The following is a 20,195-nucleotide window of genomic DNA, read 5'->3' as shown; positions in this document are numbered from 1 at the left end:
AATAAATTTTTTGTAAAATTTGACACTACTATTAACATGAAATTTTCCTCCCGTTTACAATTTAAAGGCAAATTAGAATGTATTTTTAAGAAGTGGGTAAACTTTTCTTTTTCAGTTATAGATATACCTAGTTTAATTTGTCCATGTTTAATTTTAATAAGAAAAATCTAAATAACAAAACCCATTATTATTCCTTTGTACATCTGTAGCACATAGAGTGACCACATGTCCCTTCCCAAACCTAATTGGGACAAACTAATTTCGATTCTCACGGCCCACAGATCTAAATCGGCCATATTTAATTGCAAATGCTATGTAAATCAAGATATTATCGTAGATTAGGGATAGGATCGCCACTAGTTGAACCAATGGTTTTATTATGTAAATCCCTGATAAGTGGCAAGGCTTTTTAGGTTCGCCTGTTGTGAAATTTAGGTGAAATCGTGATATAATTTTCATATAAATTGTAAGTAATGGTTAGATAGTAAAGACTGTTTATTTTTTGGTGACTTCTTTAATTAGTTATAATTAAATGAATGAAGGAAGTAAAAGTGATGTAGTAAAAGTGTTCCAGATTCTTTATGTTTTGAGATACGAATTTGGAGCTTAATCCAATCTCTTACAAGTATCCCAAAAGTTAGTCTACAAGTAAATTAACTTTTGGGATATTATACGACGTCGATCTTTTATAGTGTCCAAAAATAACAAAAAAAAAAATTAAATTAATAGGAATAGTAAAAACAGTTTATTCAAACTTATAGTCACAAAAACATTATAACGAAAATATACAAATAATTTCTAAAACTAACCACGAATAATAATAACAAACGACCTCACAAATATATTGAACCAAACAAAATAATATTGAAGTTGGTTTTCGAACCTAAATAGTTACGTTAGTTACTTCTTCGTTGGAGCATCGCCAGTGTCCCTCTGTGGAATGTGTACTCTGTCAAATAGTTCACCAAGTTTCTCGCTATCAAGACAATATTCATTTACTACGCTGTCCTCGCCATATGGCTTACTCACAACCACATTCCCAACCTTGTTACCATGGAACAACGTAGATAATTCAATGTCGCCGCTCTGATTACCATTCTTGTTCGAACTACGCATAGTTTTGCTTGCCAATTGACTTGCGGGTTGTGAATTTGCAAACGTGTCACGTACACCGCAAATCGCTTGAATTATGGAATCTAGAGCAAGTTGATCTTGCATCCTTCGCTGTACAGCTGTCGCTTGCACATTGGCGACTATTTCTTTATACTTTGCTTCCAATTTATCCAATGCTGTCGTCAGTTCTATCTGGTTCTCATCAGTGGTTTCGTTTATAACTTGTGTACGCTGTTTCATTAGTTGAAGTTGCAATGAGCACTCAGCTACATGCTTTTGTCTTTGCAAATGTGCCAATTTAGCTTCATAAGCTTTTGCGCTTTTAAATCTAGCTCTTTCCATTTTATTTAGCCTTCTTTCTAACTCTTCCGTTTTTGATGATGAACTCTCAGAAATATCAGGTTTATCAAGCAATCTATTGATAACACTACATTGATTTCGTTTAATTTCTTCAATGTTATTTTTTAAGTGTGAAATTTCTAAGTCCTTACTTTGTATAATCTTTTCTTTTTCTACAATAATGCTATCTTTGGATTGAGTGATATTCTCAATTTCTCTAGCATGATTATTTGTAATAACTGCAACACTCTCTTCATATTTGCGTTTTAAGTCTTCCAATTGAGTTTTGTTAGAAATTGAGACTTCTTCCCGAATTGCTGTTTTTAAATTTATCATATCTAGTTTATGTTTAGCTTCTATATCCTCTAATTCACGTTTCTTCATATCGTCATAATAACCAAGTTTTTCTTGTAAATTAGCTATAGTATCTATTAATGCATTTCTTGAGTTTTGAAGTTCTTGCAGTTTTTCTTTTAAAGAGTTCAGATTAGTACTACTTTGTACAGACATATTTGTGCTCGTTGCATTATCAACTTTATGAATACTACTGGTAGATTCATATTGAGGGGATCTTGATTCCTTTTTTAATGCAATTAATTCGTTATGAAGTTGAATATTTTGTTCTTTAATTTGTCTTAGTTTCATAATTAAGTTTGCTGCTCTACATTGATATTTGTCATTTTTATCTTCAGAATCATTTTGATCTGTACACATTTTTGGACAAGTGTAGCAAAGGAATGATTGCTCGTATGGAGTGAATTTATTTTCATTAATTTCCTCTGTGTAAAAACATTCACTTTGCTTTATGATATTATGAGTAGTATTCGAATGAATATCACTTTCACATATTTGATCATCTGGTACAGTAAGAGGAGTTTTAGGATTATTGTATATTACTTTAGTGGTCGGATTTTCAGAATCAATGACCAAGCATTCAACTTCAGTTGAGGAATCATCACTAATAATTTCTTCGGGTAGAGGACATAGGGAACTTAACGACGGTGGGCTTAAAAAGGGTTTTTCGAGTATACCTTTAGCTAACTGATAGCAGAGTGCAAATATGTACTTATTGCGATAATATTTCTCATCGTCATTGCAATTTGAAAGTCTCTTAATCCAAGCGTTGCATATTTCAATTACATCTTGGTCTAAAAGCTGTCCCAAATACGGCCGTAGAATTTGTAAATATCGTTTGAATTCAATATCTAAATTGGATATATCGTTTTCGTCCATTTTTTTTAATTTACCGAAATAATTTTGGCACGTCAGTGATAAGTCAAAGAAAATAGAGTTCAACCATAAATAGTGAAATGTGAAAGAAGTATTTTCTGAAAAATACTCCGTATTTAATTTAAAGGGTCATATTGCTCGAATTCAGAGCACTTTTGTTGGCTACGTCTGGGTAAACAGTTACTACATATAGTTTCGAGTTGCAATTGATTGTGAATTGTTGTTTTTTACGAATAAATAAGCTCTGTTATAATAAATCTCAGTCAGAGTTCGTACGTATTGAATATTGAAAATGTTCTGCAAATGCATATTTTTATTTGACGTCGAGATTTGCTGGAAACCGGTCTCCTGGGAGCTTACTGTGGTACAATACAAGATTTTATAACCTGGGATCGAATTACGTGGAAAAGTTTTCTATACATAAAATGTGTTTGTGGCGCCCTAAAATATAAGAAGTATTTTTTGGTAATATTGTAAACAAGTTGGAAATATTTTTGATGGAGTTTTCCTTCTTATAACAGATTTGACGGTATATTTTTGGTTGTGATTGATTGACATGGTATTACAAACAGATATTTAAGAATTAATTTTGAACAATCACTGTTAATGTAAATACACAAATATTTATATTTTCTTGTAACATTTGAATGACCTGTGAATTCGATATAGTAAATGAAATCTATGAGGTGATCTCTTATAGAGATACTATTACATTAAAATTACAAAGGTACCTAATACAGTTCGTATAAACCATAGGTATAAACCTTCTATTAATTAAATAAAATCGTGTTTGTTTTCGAGCTTTGATCTTTTAGATACCATTTTTAATTCCTTAGAAATTTTATTTATATTCAAGGAAAACTATCGCCTAAGCTTATTTCGCGAGTGCAGAATATTGCAAAAGGTTATTGACACGATAAAACACCCGTCAGTAAGGTTCGAGGCGACAATCCAAAGGGTTACGTAGTAAGCTATAAAGATAATATTACTTTTAACCCGCCATTCATCTCACATAAAAATAATCTCCAATCTTTATGAGTCCAGGTCTTGTTGTGTAAAAGGGACTTTATTTTTTGTTAAATAAAACAGAAGTTTGTTTGTAAAAACGTTTCTATATTCGATTGGACATGACAAACATGTGTTGATATTGTTACTTTTTGTCATTGCTCTGTATCTATGATTAATCTAAAATTGGATTGGATGTTATGCGGTTTAATTTAAAAAGTAAATAAAATTGAAGATTGAAAGCGACTGTTTAGATTTTATCGTCATAATCATCTTAAAGTTTGTGATCTAAAAAAAATATAATAAAACGTTTTAATGAATCATATTCGAGCATATTCGTATGTGTTAATAATAATATTTAATTCCGAGTAGAACCACAAGGAAACGGTCTAAACATAGATCGAACACCTAAAATTATCGAATTTTTGCCAGCAAAATAAATATTTTAACAGTTAAATAACTGGCAACTTATTTACGAACTAAATTTCACAAATGATTCTATTGATGGATAAATTCTCAATCCCGTCACACAATACATGCTTATACAAATATAAAATTACTTATATTATATTTTTTTCATTTCGTTTACAAATGAAAGCAGATTTATTTAATCAAATCCTTCGCTGCGAAATAATGTTCTATTGTATTCTGATAATCTAGATGTCTACAAAAGGAATTCTATTGAAGAAATTTTGGAGACATATCATTATATCAATATAAAATCTATGAATATGAAATCTACATGACTCGATTGTAATATTTCAATTCTTCAGACCGGAGATTTCAATTCTTACTGTGAGTATACAGGGTGTCCCAGCAACGGTATACTAAGCCCCAAGGAGGTTATAGTTTTGCATACGCTGAGTACGTAAAAAATACTTATAAAATTCCAGACGAATTTTTTTGACAAATAGACGAATTCTCAAAACTCTATGTGTATACCCCTAACAAGCAACCTGATCAACTTTTCCACCCACACGTGAGCTATCATTTAAGATTATGTTTTCATAGACAAAATGCTCACATTAGCGAAGCGGTATATGCCGGCTGCGCGAAGCTAGAGACGAAAACATGGATTTTAAGGAAAAATTAAGCAAAAAATTTTTGACGTAATTTTGTTGTTTAAGTATTTTTTACGTGATCAGTGTATGCAAAACTACAAATCCCTTCGCGCTTAGTATACCATTAGTGGGACACCCTGTATAGGTACTAGGTAGTTCCGATTTCTTCAGGAATAAAATGGAAGAAAGGTAGCCTAAGTCTTTGTTAAAAGCACAATTGTTACTCAATGTATCCTTTGTCACAATCGTCTTGTTATTGGTATTCCATTTTGGTGTATTGTTTTGTTACAATATAATTTTGAATGTTTATTAATAGCTGTAAGGAATCTATGTAAGTTAAAAATAAATAAACTAAGTACTACTAGCTTAAACAGCGATTTTAGTATGAAACATTTCATATGTATAACGTTATTATACAGGCTTTTATCCCACTTTGAGTGTACATTTAAAAATGCATAGTAACAGCAAAGTTGCGCAACTTCAAGCAACATACATCAACACAAGTACATCGTAAATTCTTGTTAATGTGTTATAAGTGCAACTAATCTGGCTTTAAAGCTGACTGAGATAAAAACCAGCTATTCTATAGCCTGATCGAGTGTCAGATTCACACAGCTGTGTGTGATAGAAATAAACTTCAAACTAACATAGAGTTAGTTAAAAGTTCGTAACGTAATCTCAGTTAAAAGTGGGTTATGAATAGCTTTAAAACACCATGATTAATTATGTGTAATTGAACTTTTAATATCTATAATATTCTTTTGAAATATTATTGGTATGCGTATTTTCTTTTGACTTATATTCCGTGTAGGGCTAAGCTGCGGGCGATGCAGATGCTGCGGGCTTAGCTAGAAAACTATAATTATTAGAAAAGTGTCTTTTGAATTATTTTCTTATTCTGGAACTTGTTGGTTTTATTAACTGAGCTACTTCTATTGCACGCCTCATAAGCGAAGCGTTGAGGTGGGTACTACTGTCACTTCGCGCAAAACATCTGATTTTTCAAACTTAAAATGTCTTTATGTATCATACATTGCACTTGTAAGATAATACATAGACACACATATTAAGAAAAAACACTATTTTTAACGTTCATGATATTTTTGATGTCATTTTTGTTATTTAAACTAGTTAAAAAACAGTTTAAAAATGTTCTGTCTTGGACGTCCGTGTGTCTGTATGTGCGGATCCTTTTTCTTGTTAACACGATAGCGACCGAAATACTTTACTAATCGAGTCTTTTGCACGCCTCATAAGCGAAGCGTTGAGGTGGGTACTACTGTCACTTCGCGCAAAACATCTGATTTTTCAAACTTAAAATGTCTTTATGTATCATACATTGCACTTGTAAGATAATACATACACACACATATTAAGAAAAAACACTATTTTTAACGTTCATGATATTTTTGATGTCATTTTTGTTATTTAAACTAGTTAAAAAACAGTTTAAAAAAGTTCTGTCTTGGACGTCCGTGTGTCTGTATGTGCGGATCCTTTTTCTTGTTAACACGATAGCGACCGAAATACTTTACTAATCGAGTCTTTTTTTTTCTCTTACGCTTGAGTATGCTCAGGAATAGAACCCTTTCATTTTTCAGGGTCTGATTCGATGTGGTTTAATTGTTATTAAATAAACAAAAATAATAATTAATAAATATTTATTAAAAAAAAATTATGAGGCGTGCACTTTTGGATTTTCCAAATTATGATCTTTTTTTTTCTCTTACGCTTGAGTATGCTCAGGAATAGAACCCTTTCATTTTTCAGGGTCTGATTCGATGTGGTTTAATTGTTATTAACCCATTGACCACCGTAAGCCCCGATCGGGGCGCGACACAATAGATTTTCTATTGTGTCTGTGATTCCGAGGACTGATGGATTAAATAAACAAAAATAATAATTAATAAATATTTATTAAAAAAAAATTATGAGGCGTGCACTTTTGGATTTTCCAAATTATTTAAATCTTTAATTACATCAAAATCTGTCAATATATATTTTTTTGTACACCAACTTTCAGATTAATAGTTTAACTAGTAAGATTGTATTGGCATTTCTTCCCAACTAAACTTGATGTAAAACTATCGTAAATTTATGCTTCGTCACGAATTAGGTTAGTCTTGCGCTAAGGCGGCATGCACTATGAAAAGAGCGGTGTTACACAGTATATCAAGATAAAACCCTTATTTTACCTCATCTTCTTGTACACCTAGGTATATAATCTTCACATTTTATCTACTTCTTGTTTCCCATAGGACTGGAGAATGCCTCGACTAAATTCAGGCTTTTGAAAGAAAGATATCTGTTGTAAAGATGATGACAAGGTATGGGCCCTCTATTATGTTTATAAAGTGTTAATTTTTCTGTCTCTCGGAGCCAAAATTATTAATCTACACTATAATATTAAAGTTTGTTTGCTTGTTTGAACGCGCCAATCTCGGGAACTACTGGTCCGATTTGAAAGATTGTTTGCGGCGGGTAAAACCGTGGAAAGTTTATTCGTGACTAGCTGTGCAGTCACGAATAAACTTTCATACATAAACTACCAAGCCATTCCTTACTACTTAAGTACCTACGTAAAGGAACCTCCTTCGTTCCCAGTCTCCAAGTAACCATAAACGTATTCTGCGGCTTCCAAACGGTAACTCCACATGACGTCACCAATAACACAGGATTGCTCTACCGGAATATAAACCGGGGCCATTACAGTAAGTACATAACACTATTTCGGAGAGCGCTCGCTGCTAATTGGACGAAATAGGTGCACTAACCCGTTATGGGCCTGAATTATTCACTATAACCCATTTTGCGTTTACATTTCAATATCTTGTAATGGATGATTAGCTAAGTCTGTGTTGGTTTAGTTTTAATTGCGTTTTGGGAATGATTTTCGTATTATAGGTAGAGTCTAGAGATTACTAAGAGTACGTAGAGATTACTAATTATTACAAGTTCTTATTTGTATTGCTTATACTAAAGGCACAACAATGAATTTACTCACATAAATTTCAATAGACGGGTACTGATTATTTTATGTGCTTTCTTATGGTAAAGATGGAGAAAATTTAAAAGGAAATCCCGTGCCGAATATATAAACAGAATTTTAATATCAACCCCGATTTATTAATTATCCATGACCATTGCTTATTTATATGTTCTCGTAAAGGTGAAAATCAATTGTGGAAAATTGCTATATTTCCCCGGCTCGCCGTTCCTTGTTTTATTATTCGCCGCATACCTATAGATCTTTATGAAAGAACAGTTCTGAACTATTTCTCGTCATTGGAAAAGAATTGTTCCTTTGTAACAAACCGGTTCATTAAACAACGTCACGAACGTGATAAAATTCATATTATTTACTATTTCTTCTTTCATTTTATTATACCATTGTTTCATCAAGGTTGAAAGGATTTAAAAAAAATCTAATATAATACTATCAATAGTCATATTATTATAATTATGATCTCAAAAATGAAAATTACATTTAAGAAATACTATGTAAAACTACATTCGCAAATTAGGTACACACAGTTATTAAACATGTAAATTAAATTTCTAAAACATCACATGATGTAAAGATACCTAGCTAGATATTTAATTATTAAAATAATTTAAAGTCATTACAAGCATTGTTTAAATAACAACGTTAACACTAAGATTTTAAGCGCCTACATAAATACTAAGACGACGTCTACTTTGCTCTTAAAGTTTCGTTAGGCGTTAATTTTGTTTCGCTTTGTATAAGATTAAACAAAGTTTAAGTATTTTTCATAAAATCTTCTTAATTTCGTTAGTAAACTTCAAAGAATAGTTAACTTTTGAGATTATTAGCGACCAGCGTCAGCTCGTTTCGTATTACTTAGGATAATAAAAATACGCTGAGTTGGGGGCTTTAGAAATCTTGGAAAAATGTCATCAAAAATTCTATCCATCCGATAAATATATTGTGATCGATCGATTGATAGTCGAAGTAGCTATTATTTGGATTAAGATAAAGTGGCCCAGTGAAAAATTAATATTTTCTTTTCAATATTCTTAAAGCGTTAATAGTAGACGTTAATTCTTGTTGGTGTTGTAGAGAGAAGCGGAGAAGCGCTATACACTTAATGATTTTTTATACAGTATTTTGTTTCTATATCCTTACAAATACAATAAATAATAATATTACACAAACTCAACTAATAATTATTGAGAAGTCTACACACTAATACACTTTACATCTTACTTAATAAAGTTCATGTTTACTTAGCCCCCCGATCGCACCGCAATCTGTAAGCCGAAGCTTGGAATTCGCCATCGAACCTCGAACACACATAAACCTCAAATATTTGTACAAATCAGTTGAAAGACTGCACATAGAAGCTGTATTTGTTTTGTTGTATAACCGGTTTTATTAACAATTGGCTAGAAAGTAAGTATCGGGACTAAAAATAACGCTACTGCTAAATTAGGAAATATTTTTGTTTCCCACAAATACAGAATATTAAATTTGATTGATATTATTCCAATAAGTTGCTTATGATACAAAAAAAAAACAATAATAACGATAGATGCGTCGCAGTTTTTTTTAACTTGTTCATAAATATTACAAAGAAGTATTGTATCCAGTATGGAAAAGTGATGGCGCTAGACGACCTAAAGTGTATAGTTCAGTCGTTTTTCTACAATGGAATTATTAATACTACTTTAAGACATCATGGTAACCCGGTAGAATTTGTAATTTTAATCTCTTAATTAAAATCACAATGGTGTCTTAACAACATAATGATGCTATGAAGTGATAATCGCATTTCATCTGATAGTTTAATTAGAGTTTTCATCGAGCATAATTACTCAACTATCATATAATTGTTTACTTCCTTAGACACACGTAGAGGAAGGTCAGTATCAAGTCCATTGTGAATTATACGATAATAGAGTGAGACCGTTATGTTAGTCATAGTCATACAGCATTCTGCAATGTGCACGTGGATAATTAACAAAAATATTTTTACTTGCTCCTTTTTTATAAGAATTAGGCGATAAATTGTACGATTATTAATTAGCTGTGAAGCCAAAATACATGTTTATTAAATGTATACTTTTATATTTTTTTTTTTAATTGCATTATTTTTCAACTTTTATACTATCATAATAATTAATTACAAGCAAGTTTTTAGCGCTACGCAAACGTATATATTATTTAGGCATAAATATAATATGTATCATAATCATTATTAACATTTACATTTTTTTCAAGTGTGTTTGTCGCCACTTTTGCTTTTGCACGCCTCATAAGCGAAGCGTTGAGGTGGGTACTACTGTCACTTCGCGCAAAACATCTGATTTTTCAAACTTAAAATGTCTTTATGTATCATACATTGCACTTGTAAGATAATACATACACACACATATTAAGAAAAAACACTATTTTTAATGTTCATGATATTTTTGATGTCATTTTTGTTATTTAAACTAGTTAAAAAACAGTTTAAAAAAGTTCTGTCTTGGACGTCCGTGTGTCTGTATGTGCGGATCCTTTTTCTTGTTAACACGATAGCGACCGAAATACTTTACTAATCGAGTCTTTTTTTTTCTCTTACGCTTGAGTATGCTCAGGAATAGAACCCTTTCATTTTTCAGGGTCTGATTCGATGTGGTTTAATTGTTATTAAATAAACAAAAATAATAATTAATAAATAATTATTAAAAAAAAAATTATGAGGCGTGCACTTTTGGATTTTCCAAACTATCTCTAAATTCGACTCTATCTTTTTATTTTCCTAGGAAAATATTAAAAACAGAAATACAAATTTAAACAAATAGAAGTGCATTTTACTACGCAATCTATAATTTATTAAATTCGTATGTATTTCTGAATGAAATACGTGGTTAAATATATTTCAATTATTTGATTGCAATTTTATAAAACGTGTTGAGCGTGTTAGAATCCATGACATGTGATAAGGTAATAGGTATTTATGTTTTAGAAATTCTTCAATTAATTTGATTGTACTGGACGTTTTAGGTTTGTAATATTTTAGTAAGGACGATTAATAGATTCTTTTTAGACATCGTATCATCACTACATAGTATAAAACAAAGTCGCATTCCCTGTCCCTATGTCCCTATGTCCCTATGTCCCTTTGTACGCTTAAATCTTTGAAACTACGCGACGGATTTTGATGCGGTTTTTTTTAATAGAAAGAGTGATTCAAGAGGAAGGTTTATATGTATAATAACATCCATTAAATAGTGGAGAAGTACTGTTATTTTTGAGGTTTCTAATGTGATGTCGTAAAAAAATTACATTTTTTCCGCTTACATTGCAAACGCAGGCTGAACCCTACGAGTTTTATAAAAATAATGTATTAAGTATTATACACATTGAAAAGGTCCACAGAAAAGTCCGCGATGGTATATGTCTATCTCTTATGGATAACCCACAATTACTTTTTTTTGTCATTTACTTTTTACGACAAATAATGGCTAATTTCCGATGCGATTTTAACCAATACAGCATTAATCCTTAACCAATTAAATACCTTGAATACATTGTTCATTTAATATAGATCTATATGGCCATTTACACCGTATGATTTAAGTGAATATTTTCGAAGATATTACAGATTTAAAAATTGCGGGACGTAGCGTTTGCGGCGGTACCGCCCGGCTATCTATTTTATACCCGGTAACCCGTGCGAAGCCGGAGCGGGCCGTTATGTTTTTATATACAACGTTCACAGTTTTTCTGTAGTGTATTTAGTATCAGCATTGCACCCGTGCGAAGCCGGGGCGGGTCGCTAGTTTAATAATAAAGCATTTGTAAGAAATTCCACTTTAAATATAATCGATAGCTTTAGAGTTATAATAATATGTAAGTTTTATTTTTCAATATTTTCGGGTTCGTTTTCCAACTAAGAACTGTTTCTCTTTTATGTATGAATGCAGTTTTTTCTTGTTATGTATACTAACTTTACCCTGCTGATTAATGTAAATAATATCCTATATCCATTGAAAATTGGTAATCTACAAAATTAAGATAAAAAAAGTAAAATAATATAGTTTTGTTTTAACTACGATCTCACCTATAGATTCTAATTTCTATAGTTTATCAGAAGAAACATCTAGAATGAAATTGTGATTTATTAATAGGTTTTCCCAGAACGAAAATAAATTCAAGGTTGAAATAATAAGCGTTGTTACTATAAGTAAAATAACAAATAATATTCCATTTATAATTCAATATATTTTAACAGTTTGTATAAATTCGACGTCATTGTAAATAAGAATTATTGTTAAAAAAAGATCATAGATGTAATTAATGGTTTTAAAGGTTGTCAATGACAATCCATATCCATACTAATATTATAAATGCAAAAGTAACTCTGTCTGTCTGTCTGTTACTCAATCACGCCTTAACTACTGAACCAATTTGCATGAAATTTGGTATAGAGATATTTTGATACCCGAGAAAGGACATAGGATAGGTTTTATCCCGGAAATCCTACGGGAACGGGTTTTTCTTTGAAAACGTGGGCGAAGCCGCGGGCGGAAAGCTAGTTATTGATATTTAAAAGGTCAATGTACGAAAACTACAATTCGCGATTATTGAAAATACATAGAGTGCGGCAATCTATATAATGTGAACTTCGAAATAATTGAACTGTCGTCGAAAATTTGCCATTTTTGTTTTTTTTTTATAACATAATGCTTTGTTAGGTACATTGTAGAGCCAGTTTTTTGTAGGTTAAATGCATTATAATATTATATAGTCGAAAAACACAGACTAAAATAAATAAAAATTGCAGTAAAAAAAGGACATAATATGCCACGCAAAAAGTAAATTAAAAAGACGTGTGGCACTCGGGGGCTGCCGCGGTAAAGCTATTGCATGCTATGCCTTCAAGCCACACCTCCGCGCCCGTCGGAGTGGGGAGCGTGAGGTTTTTCGTTACGCAATTTCTGGATTCGATCCCCGCGCTCAAGGCCCGCGATAGAAGCTATGCAATAGCTTAAAAAAAACATAGGAAAATTATCGCAAGGTTGCGTTCTCTATCAAGGTAATGTTGATACCTTTTTCAAAACGGGATTATTAGTTATTTTTAGTTTATACCCGAAATCGAATCCTGCTATATTATCTGGATTGAGAAAACCCACGATTTAAGCACTGTTCTAACTTCCAGGTGGAATGTTCCTGTATAAAGTTGCCCTACTTTTAAAAAGCTTACTTATTTATCTCACATCCTCTACTTAATTTCCTAATTTATCCAAGCAACTATTTGTATCCAGTTATTTTTAAGTTATAACTTAATTTTCCCTTTATATTCAATGAGTCTTAAGAAGTTAGCAAGTTAACTCCATTGTCAGAACGTTCACTCATCCTCTTATAAACTTTAAGCTTCTGTTAGACAAACAGTAAGTTGGTGGAATCTAGATAATATTCGAATATATCTATACCAATTATCCATACCAATATTATACGGAGGAAAGATTTGTATGTACCTATGTTTGTAACGAATTGGCTCAAAAAGTACTGAACGGATTTCGATAAAACTTTACAGTAAACCTATATTTTTTCAAATAGCATCCATAGTTCCTGAAATTGAAAAAATATTTCATTGTTAGATAATCCATTTATCGAGGAAGGCTTATAGGCTATAATATCATCAAGGTAAGAGCAATAGGAACGGGGCATTATGGGTAAAACTGCTGGGCACAGCTAGTATATTAATAAGACATACATACATTAATACCTAGAAATGAACTTAATAATTTCTGATTCAGATTACGTAAGGTATTGATCTTAGGGATTGAGGTTTATTGCTATTTTATGACTATGATCTATTATCTAATCTATATTTTATACATATTGTATTAAAAAAAAATTAAAAATACATCGAGTTATAAAATGATATTTAATTATTTCAATTAGGTTCTGTAATAAAATGATTTAAACCGTATTTATGACGCTCTACGTGATTTTAATAGACTCTATATTATTTTTCCAATGCTTCCAATTTTAATAATCTTTTTGAATATTATTCCCTACCACAAAATTGAGTTCCATTCAAAGGTTCATTTTAATCGAAGCGTGACTTTAAGAAAATGATATCGAAAACATATTTATTTAAAATCACACGTTATATAATATTTTTCTTAGAATAAGCAAATCGTGATCACGTCTCTCTGAAGGTCGTTACTAACAAAGTAAAAACTTATTTATTGTTTCATCTTTATAAAGCATAATTAGTAATAAATAGTTGTAGCAGCGTCACTTCGTAAATCATAAATATATACTTTTTATGCATTTTTATTAGTCACTTTTGCCATAAATGTATTATTTATAGTAATTTAATTGCCTATTAGTATATTATATTTGTGCTGAATGTTTTAGTTCAAACGTAAGATGATGTGTAATCTCTAAAGAAAATACTACTGTGTATACGGTAGTATTATCTTCATAGATCCTTCTAGAATAATATATATTTGTCCCTAAAAGGCACAAGACTACTAATGTTCCGAGTGTTGATAAGCGATGGTCATTAGTATCATGACCAGCTGGCTCTTATGTTTACTGTACCACTATTAATTAATGTAAGAAGTAATTCTTATACAAAATTGTCTTCACCTGAAATCCCCATATATATACGCTATAAGACGTATAGGCGTATATGGATCGATATGAAGATATCCGCACTGCTCTTTTCAAAAGCTATAGCACGAAATATCGTTTCCCAAAACTAATTATAATGGCATTAATTATTATTAGCAGTTATTAATGCACAGGCATTGATATTTAAATGCGCTTTGAAAACACTAGGCTGTTTTCGCAAAATTAAGACTTTTGTAGTCATAAATGTTTATAAATAAATCATGAATGGACATTTAAATCGATATTTATACTATAGTTCTAAATATAATCCAACGTTCCAAACCGTTCGCCAACTTTAATTTCCAAATGAATAATGCTCGAGTAAATCAAACAAGGAAATGATATAAACAGTTTGCAAAACTTTATCCACTTCGCCAGGTACAATACATAAAACTTCAAGAATTATAAATACTTGAATTTATTACTATTCAGAGTTCCCGCGGGATTCCATAATTATAATTGCAAAATGGAGACGATAAAGTTTGCGCGTAATCTACAAAGTTTGTCGACTGATAATTAGATCGAGGCCAAAATTCATGATGACATTGTAAATTATTAGCTTGTTTAAATATCAGTGATGAGCGAGCATTGGGTCGTGATTAGCTCAACACTGCATCTGTCAGTAATTTATGAGAGGGAGGGAGGAAACGTCACTCATGTGCCTATTATGATGTTGGTATTCGGTAGATTTAACTTTTTAGATATCTAATATAAATTAATGGGTCGAGTTTTACTCTCTTAGCAGTTTTGAAGTCAGGATGGCATCTCGAATGTTCAATTACCAGAAAAACAAGGAAGTTTTACGAACCGAATACCATATAATAATGTTTATTCCTTTACGGACACGTTTTTGCAAACGAGTACTTTTAATTAACGAATCTCGAATCAAAAAGTCGATGAACGCATATCACAAGCAGAATCTGGGATAACTGTACTGTAATTTTAAATGCAATTTCAATCGTTCCCGTTAAATTCTGGTGACCATAATGAGGGCATTTACCCTATACTGTGGTTGAAACTCATGTATTGCTCTTTTCGATACATTGTCCGTATGAAAATCAGGGTATTTAAATTTGTTAACGGAAATTACATACAAATTACATCTTTCACTTTATAGATTTAAAGGATGGAGGTTTTGAAAGGCGATTATGGTTACGTAATATTTCACAAAATATTGCTTATATATATATATCTAGTAAATATTATGTACTAGCTTTCAGCCCGCGGCTTCGCCCGCGTTTTCAAAGAAAATCCTGTTCCCGTAGGATTTCCGGGATAAAACCTATCCTATGTCCATTCTCGGGTATCAAAATATCTCTAGGTATACCAAATTTCATGCAAACTGGTTCAGTAGTTAAGGCGTGATTGAGTAACAGACAGACAGACAGAGTTACTTTCGCATTTATAATATTAGTATGCATTGTTTCTTTTAAGGCAGTAAATAAAACAATTTGATTTAGAATCACTACATAGTATAAAACAAAGTCGCTTTCCCTGTCCCTATGTCCCTATGTCCCTTTGTACGCTTAAATCTTTGAAACTACGCAACGGATTTTGATGCGGTTTTTTTTAATAGATAGAGTGATTCAAGAGGAAGGTTTATATGTATAATAACATCCATTAAATAGTGGAGAAGTACTGTTATTTTTGAGATTTCTAATGTAATGTCGTAAAAAATTACATTTTCTCCGCTTACATTGCAAACGCAGGCTAAACCCTACGAGTTTTATCAAAATAATGTACCAAGTATTATACACATTGAAAAGATCTACAGAAAAGTCCGCGATGGTATATGTCTATCTCTTATGGATAACCCACAATAACTTTTTTTTGTCATTTACTTTTTACGATAAATAATGGCAAATTTTCGATGCGATTTTAACCAATACAGCATTAATCCTTAACAAATTAAATACCTTGAATACATTGTTCATTTAATATAGATCTATATGGCCCTTTATACCGTATGATTTAAGTGAATATTTTCGAAGATATTACAGATTTAAAAATTGCGGGACGTAGCGTTTGCGGCGGTACCGGCCGGCCGCCCGGCGCGGCGCTCTATTTTATACCCGTGCGAAGCCGGAGCGGGTCGCTATGTTTTTATATACAACGTTCACAGTTTTTCTGTAGTGTATTTAGTATCAGCATTGCACCCGTGCGAAGCCGGGGCGGGTCGCTAGTAACATAATATAATTGATGATGAACATAGATTTATTACATCGATCGTTCAAAAAATCCGAGCATCTATACTAATTTCTATATAATTAAATCGTTAAAATTTATAAATACTTACGTATTTCTTACCATAACAAATTGTACACTTCAAAATATTTTCCCTTTTATACTAAGGAATTCTAACCATAACAGTATCAGATATATCACTAATAAAGAATAATGCATTACAAGCAAAAAATCTCATATTTTCATAACAAAGGCTGTCTTTTGATTAACAATCGAGATGAATGATTACCATCTCTATTTTCCTTATAATATATGACATACCTACTAGTATATAAAGTATATTATACAATATACTTACCTATTATGTGGTCCCTAGACGGTATTGTAGCATGACATGCGGAGTGTCATGCATGAATGATCGTTTAGAATTTAAGATAGGTTAGATGGTTGAAATGAATGACACGCAAGTTCTCGTACGTGCTTACAAATAAATGAACCTTTCTATTTTCTATCCTTCTAGTATGACTGACATGCACGCATGATCATTTAGTTTGGTGCAGTCATGCAAAAGCATAGTGTTTCATATATTAAAGTAATATCATAAACCAAGCCTGGACGCGAACTGTACAAAAATGCATGATTAGATTTTTTGGTCAGTCATGCAGCATGACAAGTCACGTAAACGCTTCATGCTTGCATTACCGTCTAGGCACATCATTGCATTAATAAGATGAGTATTGTAATTAATTATCCTGCTAAGTCGATTTCTTTCACGGTACGAGTGATTCATGAATGTTGATTGTATTGCACGCCTCATAAGCGAAGCGTTGAGGTGGGTACTACTGTCACTTCGCGCAAAAGATCTGATTTTTCAAACTTAAAATGTCTTTATGTATCATACATTGCACTTGTAAGATAATACATACACACACATATTAAGAAAAAACACTATTTTTAACGTTCATGATATTTTTGATGTCATTTTTGTTATTTAAACTAGTTAAAAAACAGTTTAAAAAAGTTCTGTCTTGGACGTCCGTGTGTCTGTATGTGCGGATCCTTTTTCTTGTTAACACGATAGCGACCGAAATACTTTACTAATCGAGTATTTTTTTTTCTCTTACGCTTGAGTATGCTCAGGAATAGAACCCTTTCATTTTTCAGGGTCTGATTCGATGTGGTTTAATTGTTATTAAATAAACAAAAATAATAATTAATAAATATTTATTAAAAAAAAATTATGAGGCGTGCACTTTTGGATTTTCCAAATTATTTCGTAATTAATTTCGTTTATTAGCGTGTTTATCATAAATCTATGTTTTGTTTATTTGTTACCGAGAAATAAATAACTTTTCCAGAATGTTTGTATGTTGAGATTCTTAGAAATGTTTGGACGATAATATATGAGCTGAAAAGATATTCAGGTTTGAATAGTGTTAGTGTATTTCATAGATCGAGATTACGTCTTGTTCACAGGTGTTATGTTTTATTTCAATGGCACTATGGTACCCTTTTTTTTACCCTTATATCAAAATTTATTATTTTTGATGTTAGTTTGTATTCATTAAGCTTCAGCCCACAAATAAAGACTAAGGTTTTTCTGTACAACATTGAATATTAGTTTTAATAATTTTATTTAAAAAATTAACACACCTGTCGGTCGGCCCTTTTTTTTCATTCAAATTGATTGTTGTGCAATTTAGCTAAATATCAATTTCAATAAATTTTTTCCCTATTATGTATATGTACGTGATCTTTGAGTGCTAGTGTAGATACGTCTGTCTTTATTGTTATATCACGTTAAAAACTGAACCAATTTATCTGTTAATTCTCATTCTGAGAATAAAAGGAATAATTTAAAAGAAAAAATTTCACAATATTGAATTCGATGCATAATCGGATGTCGCAGGTGGCTCAAGTTAATATCATTTAACACGGTCATATCAAACATAAATAATTTATTGCTTTATTATTTACTTTCGTAATAAAAATAAGTATAACACATATGGTTCTTTAAATGCGAATCAGGTCATAATAATATATATTTTCAATTTCAATTTGTTTCAATTTTCTTATTACAATTTATTACAATATACAATTTTTTATAATATAATTTCACTTTAGTGAAACGAATTTATAGATTTGATCAATATACTTCACAAATTATTAAACCTTGTTAAGCGCATCACACACGGTGAAGATACTATAATATTTTATGTTAAGATTCTCTAATCTATACTAATATTATAAAGAGGAAAAGTTTGTAAGTATGTATGTAAGTATGTATGTATGTATGGTTTTCACGCATAAACTACTGGACCGATTTCAAAAATTCTTTCACCATTAGAAAGCTGCATCTTTACTGAGCAACATAGGCTATATTGCATTTTCAAAAAAATTAGAGATCCTTACCAAAAATGCAATAATGTAACCCAAGGTGTAAAAAAATCCTCAATAAAACTTCTGTCATCGCGTGCGCTGCGGAATCTATTGAAGATAGAACAAAAAAATGTTCTACGATATTATAGAATGAATCAATATCTACAAGAAAGTCCGCGATACCATATGTCCATCTTCAGTAGTTAAGTTACTACAACAACTTTTTTACGTTTTCAAAGTAAATAGAAGTGCCGACAGTAATCAAACCATGTTATCCATACACATATATTAATCCTTATCCCATTAAATGATGTTTTACTATAGACTGTTTCAATACCAGCAAAATACTTTTTAAATGAAAAGAATTGGATATTCCATTCAAAAGATATAACGAATTTTTTAAAGTGTCAATCTACAGAAAATAGCAGGTATACTGTTCGAGCAGGCCGTAGTGCGGGGGTCACGGAGGAATTCTACCAATATGCGTCTTGACGGAACACAGTGGGGTTTTGGTCGGTAGGAATCCGACATAACCCACGGCCCCTCCCCCGGAGGCCGAGGGTATCTATGAAAGATTTCCCCACTAAAAAAAAAAAAGGCCGTAGTGCGGGACCCCCGTCCCGTAAAGGTGATTTTCATGTGATTAAAAATTAAACCTATAGTCCGACCTATAGTAGACTTTTCACTGTAACGATATCGCTATCTATGCGGGTGAAACCGCAGGGCATTGCTAGTATAAAAATATATTACAGTATCTTAAGATATCCGGTATAAGCGTTCTGACCATCATTTTTCTTTTTGTCATTGCGTACTAAGACCCCTGTAGAACCGCCATCCTGTTACAAATGACCCGAAACACTGACGCAAAATTTATATTAGAGAATCTTAACGTAAAATATTAGAGTATCTTCACCGTGTGTGAATGACTTTAAAGTACTCCTATTATAATTTCTTTACACTTTACATTTATTATTTTGGTTATAATTATTTTATTTAATACCACGTGGCAAAAGTATAAAAAAATCCAAACTATAGTTGTATTTCTTTGCGTTTTTAATATAAATACAAATGAACATGTACATGTACGCATGAAATAATATGTGTCATGCATTTTAAAATAGTAAAAAATGTTTAAAATATTATGATATTTTTTGCATTCATTTGGGACTTTGGGAGAGGACAGGCGGTACGCTAGTGGAAAATTGTAAAAACAACTCGAAGTAAACTGAGTCATGTGAATTCTAGGT

General features: G+C 31.6%; 1 protein-coding gene across 1 annotated transcript; it reads right to left on the bottom strand.

The window, feature by feature from the left end:
* Positions 1–900: 900 nt before the first annotated feature.
* On the bottom strand, positions 901–2,721 carry LOC149488138 (uncharacterized). The gene has a single exon (XM_089695946.1). It carries the CDS (start codon positions 2,683–2,685, stop codon positions 901–903), a length of 1,785 nt encoding a protein of 594 aa, XP_089552072.1. The 5' UTR covers positions 2,686–2,721.
* Between the last annotated feature and the right edge of the window lie 17,474 nt (positions 2,722–20,195).

Source organism: Colias philodice, chromosome 6 (assembly GCF_061535455.1).
Source record: "Colias philodice isolate Cphi_HAF_F1 chromosome 6, ilColPhil1 Martin Lab GWU primary, whole genome shotgun sequence".
NCBI lineage: Eukaryota > Metazoa > Arthropoda > Insecta > Lepidoptera > Pieridae > Colias > Colias philodice.
This window is presented reverse-complemented; position numbering and strand designations above follow the sequence as displayed.